Raw genomic sequence first — 8,066 nt, forward strand, 5'->3', positions numbered from 1 at the left:
TAACCCTGAAGGGCACACAGTCCAGCACAGAGAACAAGTCACCGTACCAAACACAATAGTTGTGTAAATCTTCGTCATTTTGCACTCCCATTAGCTACACGGGTCTCAAATGAACAAATGAAACACATGCTACAGCACTCATATGATTGGGTTCTACTTTAGCTTAAAGGAAGATCTCCAGTTCTATGCCTTATCCTCAGTTTATCTGTGTAGGGAACTGGAGTAAGAGTGTTTTATATCTCTAATTGGAGAATAATAGAGTTGTGCTCAGTGAACTCTGTGCAGAAGGTACACGTGCCGAGTGGGAAGTATTGATTGTACAACCTGGCTTCAGCAGATGCATTACATTAAGGTTGGCAAGAGGTAGTTATATAGATGAGTTGTGATTTTTACACCTCCAGATCTATCCACCCTCTGAAGGAGTCATGGGCCATCTCAGTAGAAAAAGGGAACATGGACATTCTCTTAAATCTGCTGTTTAATGCCAGTGACCGCCCAGGTGCAAATAATAAAAAACAAACAAAAAAAAACCACACACACATGCCTAAACCCTAGTCCAGCCTATATTTACTAATTCTCACTGTAATCTGCATCAGTAATTCTCACTGTAAAAAATACAACTGTGTGTACAAACTTACCAAACAGAGGGTTTGTTTGAGTAGTTTCTGCACATATGCAAACGCCAAACCTGAGATTTGCATGCACAGTGAATCCAGTGGAGCGCACAAAAATCTGGTTTGAGTAGTTTCTGGGTATATGCAAGGCTTGAAGCGGACCAAACCAAAATACAATACAAAAACATTAATACAAAACATTCTATCAGAGGTGCTATTTCCCTACCTTGGGGGTGCTACCAGTCTGGTTTACAGGCGGTTTTCATTATTCTTTATAAGACTAAGCTTTTTAAAATGTTGTTAAAGTGGGTTCTGATTTCTATCGAAAAACAAACAGAACCAAGGCAAGCAATCTTCAATTATTGGGTTTGTAAACCCTTGTGGTCAATCTGCTACCAGGAAATATGAAAAAAGGATTTTCTATAATGCTACAGAACAGCCACAGTTGTTAAGTCACAAACCATTCTGACCTTGCACTTCCCCAGTCTTTAACTAGCTGTAGTACAGACATGTAAAGCACCGCAAGCTGCTTGCAAAAGACAAAAAGGGCGGAGTCTTTTATTGCAGTTACAAAGCAGAAAACTTTCAGTCCAAAACCTACTGTGGAAACGCCAACCTTTTTCACTGCAAGGAAGGACTTTCAATTTAAAGTAAGTAATTGTATTTAACAATAGCCTGCTTGTTAATCACAGTTTCTTTGTGTGTGTTGCTGCTGTTGAAATGACCACCTTAAATTACTTTTTTTTATTTCAAAACAGCTTTTTCAATGTGTAGCACAATTTTGTAGTATTTCCCATTCCTTCATACAATTTGCCTAAAATGAATCAGTTTCTGTTTCTGGAGAACAATTGAATTAGTCTCCATTTGATTGTCTTGCACCATTGACACACACTACTTAATTTGAGTTTATTACTTAATCTGTAGAATTATCAATAATTAGAAGGCTAGTTTTATTGGTACTGTATGAAGAAAATACCAGCAACTCGCTATAACAGATTACATTTACTGGTTTCGCTTTTGTCACCTGCACCTGCAGCTCCATGATGCCTGGGTTCAGATTTCAACGATTCAAGACTTTGTAGCTTAGCAAAGAGAAAACAAAACAAACCCCACTTTTGACAATAGAAACCACCGTAGGAATGCCTTTTCAACTCTACAACCAGCGCAGGACCATTAGAAAAAGTTTTGAAAAAAAAAAAAACAAAAAAAAAAAAAAAAAAAACAACACGACTTTCCTATTAAGATCAAAAGCCCTTCCTGTCAATAATCAACCAGCTGCCTGCTCTCTAGACTGGCATGCTTCACAACCAGTGACATCGGGACAAAGGCATGCCATAGTGATCTCTGTAGAAACAGACTGCAACTAAGGCTTGTAAACAGAGTTCTTTATATAAGCTATGTCATGGCAACAGGTAACATTTTGAAATGGAAACACACATATGCCTTAAGACGTGCTTCTTGAGTATTTAAAGAACTTGTGAGCTGAATAATAATAAGCTCTGGGTCGTCAAATAAAGCGCCACCGCAATGCCATTGAGACCTTATCACAACATCAAGAAAAGTGTATTTAACTAACATACAGGCAGACGGGATGTTTGGAAAAGCAGGCTCTGGTTACCAAGGAAACCTTTTTATTTCCAGGGCTTGGGTCTGTAGTTTTAAAAGGATACCATGTGCAAATCGAAAATGTATGATGACATGGAAGAAAAGTCACTAATTAAAAGAGTGAAGCTTTTAATAAGGGGCTTAGAAGGGGCTGGCGAACAGTTAAGGTATGAATCGGTACTTGGTCACACCTTGACATTTACATTCGGAATATTACACCAGCAAAACATGTCCAGCTACAGTTTTGCCATTACGGGCCAGCGTTACTACTTTTTCCATGGCTGTTTTTTACATGGTTTCTGCTGTACAAATCGAAACCGATCTGTGCATCAAAGAGGTGGATGAAATAGAACACAGCAGGGGACGCGGTGGCCGAATCAAGCCTCTGAAACATGACCCTCCCCTAGTGAATGACTGGCGGCGCTCACCTGTTTCCCAGCTAGAAACGACCGCTTTGACACCGAGATCTGTAAAGCAATCAGCTGATCCCGGACTGTTCGTTGTTATAATCGGCTACTGCGATAGAATAAAAATTAAGATGAAATCACAATAGGACCGTGCTAGCCAGTAACACCTCAATGGCGCAGGTTTGGACAAAGGATGCAAAAAGGAGAAAAGGGCATCTATGTAATTAGCAAATAAACAAGTAAAGCGTGCTGGAACTTCAGTTGATGGGTAATCTCGAAACTTAATTACTGTTAGATTAGTACAGACACATTCTACAATTGCAATCCCGCTATCGGCGTTTGCGTTGCTGAAGAGGGAGGGAGCGACAGAGAATAAAGAAATAAATGGCTTCAGACGGGAAATGTACTGACCTGAAAAGCAAAGTTATAATATTTTAAAACGATTACAAACGCACTGGTTTCAACGGTCTGATAATCAAACTGTTAACTATTTAAAGACGCCCTTCTTAAATGCACTCATGTTACATATTTTGCAGGTATACTGTGTATCTTTTTGCGTAACCGAATCTTAAGCGTTACAATACAGTATTACATAAACGAGTTTGCTCTCGTTAATGCATGCTTCAAAAAAGTTTTCTAAAATAAAACGGTGTTGATTGTTGAGTTAATTCCTGTGTCACGGGAACTGGCAAACCGTTAAAAAAAATTGATATAGCCCATATTACGCATGCGCGAATTTCTTAATCTAAAGGGTACGAATAATAGTAGTGTTAATCTATCAAGGTGTTTACTCCAAAATAAAATGACACATTTTCAAATATAAATTCAGCAATGTAATGTAAAAATACCAACAAAATGTATCAATTTTGATTTCGCTGACTCAAATTGTCCCAATTGCACCTTGAATTAAATAATAATAATAATAATAATAAATAATAATAATAATAATAATAATAATAATAAAATCAACATTTGTTTTGCAGCTGGCTTCTGTCCAAACATGGACACTTTAATAAATGTAAACAGTACAAATGCATATGTACAAAAAGCCAACAGATTGTCTAAAACAAAATGGCATTTGACTTGGTGTTGATTTGATTGATCAAGGTTGTTGAGTACCTGTTCTGTGAATGGCCTGCCCGTCCTGACGCAGGTATGGCAAAACCCATTGTTTATAAAAGCGTGTCAACAAGTAGTTCAAATACAAAACGCCCAGTGACTGACGCTCTTTCTTTTCAGCTGCATTTTGACCTTTTTGCACGGGCACAGACTGTTTTTTCCAGCAGTAACCGCAGGTTCGCTCCGGATTGCACGAGTGTGTCGCTGCATTGACATATATCATAATGTTACCGTGTCCGTCATGGTGCACACTTTATAATTTAATATTCTGAGCATTCTAATTTGAAGTTTTTTTTTTATATAGTTCTTTGTTGTACACAATAAACATATTCTGTGTTCCTTGGTAATAAATAGTCTGTTTACATTTGTACGTGTATCTTGTACAGTAAATAAAGTCGCAGTGTGTTATGGTAACAGGAAACAGAACTGTTTCCAAACCAGTGTTTTTTGGTTCCCGAGTTGTACAGCATGTTTGAAATTGTTTTGGTAAAACAAATCTAATGCAAAACCATGTAAGATCACCTTTGAAAGCAGTAACAGATCATCAAGCAGCAGAACATGGGAGCAATAGGATTAATGTACAGTCAAGGGTTTAAACTTTTACAGGACAGCAGTTTAATCTGGTGTAGCTTTCTTGCTTTCCAAACCTTGACGGTTGTTTGTTTTTTTTCTTCCCTCCCAGACTTTCCAAGATGAGAATTACATTCCGCAAAGCTGGCACGGCTGTGTTGCTCCTGGTTGCTCTGCTGTGTCTGGTGTTTATGTTCTTTAATGGGACGGACACCCACAAGCTGTTAAGGGAGGTGGGGAGGTCTTCTCCTGGCGCAGAGCGGCCCTTTGAGAGCCAACACCCTTCCTTGGTGGGACAGCTAATGCCCGTGTGCAAGGAGAATGCCTCTGCAGCCAACATCTCAGGGTTCTCCGCGCTTCCCCAACACATCCAAGACTTTCTCCGGTATCGGCACTGCAGGAAGTTTCCTCTTATGCTGGACATCCCTGAGAAGTGCGGCAAGACAGCCCAAGATTCGGCTGATATCTTCCTGCTGCTAGTGATCAAGAGCTCCCCTCCAAACTACGACAGGAGGGAGGTCATCCGCAAGACCTGGGGTGTGGAGCGGAGGGAAAATGGGGTCTGGATTCGGCGGATCTTTATTTCGGGAAACACAGAAAACCCCAAGGATGCTCGCCGGATGAACCGTCTCCTGGAGCTGGAGCACAGGGAGCACCGTGACATCCTGCAATGGGACTTCAAGGACACGTTCTACAACCTCACCCTCAAGCAGCTGCTGTTCCTGGAGTGGATGGAGGTGAGGTGCCCACACGTCTGCTTCCTCCTCAACGGGGATGACGATATCTTCGCCAACACAGACAATGTGGTGGAGTACCTGCAAAGCCAGGAGGGCAACAATGGGAGCAAGCATCTCTTTGTAGGGCACCTGATCCAGTGGGTGGGTCCAATCAGGGATGCCGGAAGTAAATATTACATACCGGTTCAAGTGGAAGAGTCCAACTCCTACCCTCCTTATTGTGGCGGGGGTGGGTTTCTACTGTCGGGATTCACTGCCAGGACCATCTACAAGATGTCCTTCAATATCACCTTGCTGCCCATTGACGACGTCTACATGGGCATGTGCCTGAAACAAGCAGGACTGGAACCCGCGTCACACATGGGAGTCAGGACTGCAGGGCTGCACGTTCCCTCCAAGCAAATAGACCCTTACAACCCTTGCTTTTACCGTGAGATTCTGTTAGTGCACCGTTTTCTGCCTTACGAGATCCTAATCACGTGGCATGACATCCACGACCCCCAACTCAACTGTAACATTGGCCTCTAGGTGGCAGGCAGACCATGGCATTGGTGACTGTGTTGCACTGAAGCATCAATAGCCTTTCCTTATGGCATATTGCTTTAACCTAAAGTATTAGGTTAAGCTATATTGGCTCTTTCAGTCCATTCCATTGCACTCTATTCCAACGAGGGCCTTAATTAAATAATTGATCTTGGTGTAATTATTATTTAGGGGCAAAAGAAAAAAAAAAAGAAAAAATCACTCTTAAAAAACCATAGCAAAATGATTACCAGATCACAGTAATGAATTTAGAGCAAGTATTGCATAGCAGTCCTGATGCTATACCATTGTTCATTGGTTCATATTACTGTTGCCATACCATTGGTATGTTACCGCTGTCGTCAATGGCTCGTCCAATTGTAGCTTCCTTAGTGCTTGTTATTACAGAACCATTGCATTGCCATTGAAGATCCTTTCTTAATGATTGGCTACAGTAGGCGGGATGACTTCACGTCATCTAAGCACTGACAACAAAACAACTTCATGATCACGTGCGAGAACAAATGGAGTTTCCAAATGTACCACAGAGCAGAGCATTGGGCTGCCATGGCTAAGCAGTTTGACATCACTAGCTTAAGGAACTCTCAGTTTGCAGGCCTTGCTTTCGAATTTTCCACTTTCAGGGTGATTTTCAGGCTCTGTCGCTAACCAATCAGCTGCTTCCCCTGTTGACTGACACGCTTTCCAACCAGAAAGATACTTTGAGCCCACAGACACTACTTGAAACGCCCTGGGCAGTGCAAGGGTAACAGATTTAGACGGGAGAGCTGACAACTGGCTTTTACAGAGTGTGGTGCCAGATGTCATGTATTTACATTTGAAAATGAAAACGCATGTTTTCTGGAAATGTTTTATGAACTTATTTTGTTCAGCACCTGTAACGGGGAAATTAAAAGTGTAGGGTCCCAAACAGTTTTGAGAAAGTCTAAATTTGTGTTGGGTATTTATTAAACTGTAGTGAAACATTGTTTTTTTTTCACCTTTATTATTTGTTTATTTAGCAGACACCTTTATCCAAGGTGACTTCCAGAGACTAGGGTGTGTGAGCTATGCATCAGCTGCAGAGTCACTTACAACAACGTCTCGCCTGAAAGACGGAGCACAAGGAGGTTCAGTGACTTGCTCAGGGTCACACACAGTGAGTCAGTGAGTGAGCTGAGATTTGAACCGGGGACATCCTGGTTACAAGCCCCTTTTCTTTACCCACCAGACCACACAGCCTCCTTATGTACAAGTGTTAAATATATAAAATATAAAATGGCTTGCGTGTACAGCGCTGCACCATACTTTAACAAGTTTATTTATCTTATATTGCGGTTTGAAGCCAGGCATCATAGATTACACCGTGTAACAATTTTTTTTTTTTTTTTTTGTTCCTGGGTAGTAAGTGTTATTTCCTAATTGCTTATGCCTCAAAAGTATAGAAAATGGCTATTATTCCCCACAAACTTTGCTTTTGTGACCAGGACAGTGATATTTCAAAATATCACTATTTCCAATGGGAAAATGGGCAAATGTGTGTCTTTTCGTTCACATAAAGTCAGAAAAAAACAAAATATGAATCCAAATTAACATTAGTAAATACAATATATAAGTATAACATTAGTAAATACAGTATAATCGTAAATCTCAAAAAACTACTCACTTCTAAATCTTTTGTAGTCATTTTTGTATTACTTTAGTATAAATACATGTTAATTTGGATTCATATGTTGTTTTTTTCTGACTTTATGTGAACAAAAAGACACACATTTGCCCGTGTTATCTGTATGTTGGCTAGATCATATCATAAAGACTAAAAGCCGGTGGTGCATGCATGAAACAGTCACATGTGTAACAAGTCTTAGAAAGGAAACACGCAGACCACATTTTCTACAGAGTGAGAGAAGTGTTAACAAACTTGACTCATTTCTGGTTAAGAAAAACAGAAGTTAATTCATTATGTACTCTAAATAGTCTTTTCTTTTTCAGAAAGGAGAGATGCTCCCAATGAACCAGATAGAAACAATTGTTTTAGAATTGCTATGGAGTTAAACTTAAACTCAAAGTTTCATTTCTCGTATTATTTTTTTTTTAACACAAGTGAAACAAGAAGCAGTATCTAGACACAATTAAACAATCTATTTATTTTTATATGATTAAACAGCATAATCAAAATGTGGCATTTCATGTTAAAATTGATTGACTGCAGTAGGTGGGTTACAATAACATCAAAATCAATTCACATTTCTATACACCTTTCATCACAAGGATCCCAAAGCGCTTCACACCCAAAATAAGAACAGTGAAACCGTTCCATCAAAAGCACCCTAATACAGAATGTGGTTTTAATTGTAAAATTAGAAGAAAAGAAAAACTAAGATAGCATGTAAAAATAGAACAATTGAAAGAGTCTAAAACAGAAGTCCTGGAGGGCTGGTGCCCCTGCAGGTTTTTATTCTAACTGCACCCTAAAGTACTTTATTGGACCT

At 39.8% G+C, this 8,066-nt stretch overlaps 1 protein-coding gene across 2 annotated transcripts; it reads left to right on the forward strand.

The window, feature by feature from the left end:
- Nucleotides 1–1,178: 1,178 nt before the first annotated feature.
- On the forward strand, nucleotides 1,179–6,525 carry LOC121301356 (N-acetyllactosaminide beta-1,3-N-acetylglucosaminyltransferase 3-like). 2 transcript variants are annotated; one of them, XR_005947613.1, is made up of 2 exons: nucleotides 1,179–1,264; nucleotides 1,651–1,827. XR_005947613.1 is itself a non-coding variant. In XM_041230679.1 (2 exons), the coding sequence occupies exon 2, from the start codon at nucleotides 4,438–4,440 to the stop codon at nucleotides 5,578–5,580; it is 1,143 nt and encodes a 380-aa protein (XP_041086613.1). In that variant the 5' UTR covers nucleotides 1,199–1,264; nucleotides 4,428–4,437; the 3' UTR covers nucleotides 5,581–6,525. The 2 variants fall into 2 exon arrangements, 1 of the variants encoding a protein (XP_041086613.1); XM_041230679.1 differs by lacking the exon at nucleotides 1,651–1,827 and adding an exon at nucleotides 4,428–6,525 and having other exon boundaries at nucleotides 1,199–1,264.
- Nucleotides 6,526–8,066: the final 1,541 nt, after the last annotated feature.

The sequence above is a fragment of the Polyodon spathula genome, chromosome 27, assembly GCF_017654505.1.
Source record: "Polyodon spathula isolate WHYD16114869_AA chromosome 27, ASM1765450v1, whole genome shotgun sequence".
Lineage (NCBI taxonomy): Eukaryota > Metazoa > Chordata > Actinopteri > Acipenseriformes > Polyodontidae > Polyodon > Polyodon spathula.

Excerpts from the sequence above, each read along its gene's own strand:
- LOC121301356 (XM_041230679.1), top strand. The coding sequence starts at position 4,438 with ATGAGAATTACATTCCGCAAAGCTGGCACGGCTGTGTTGCTCCTGGTT.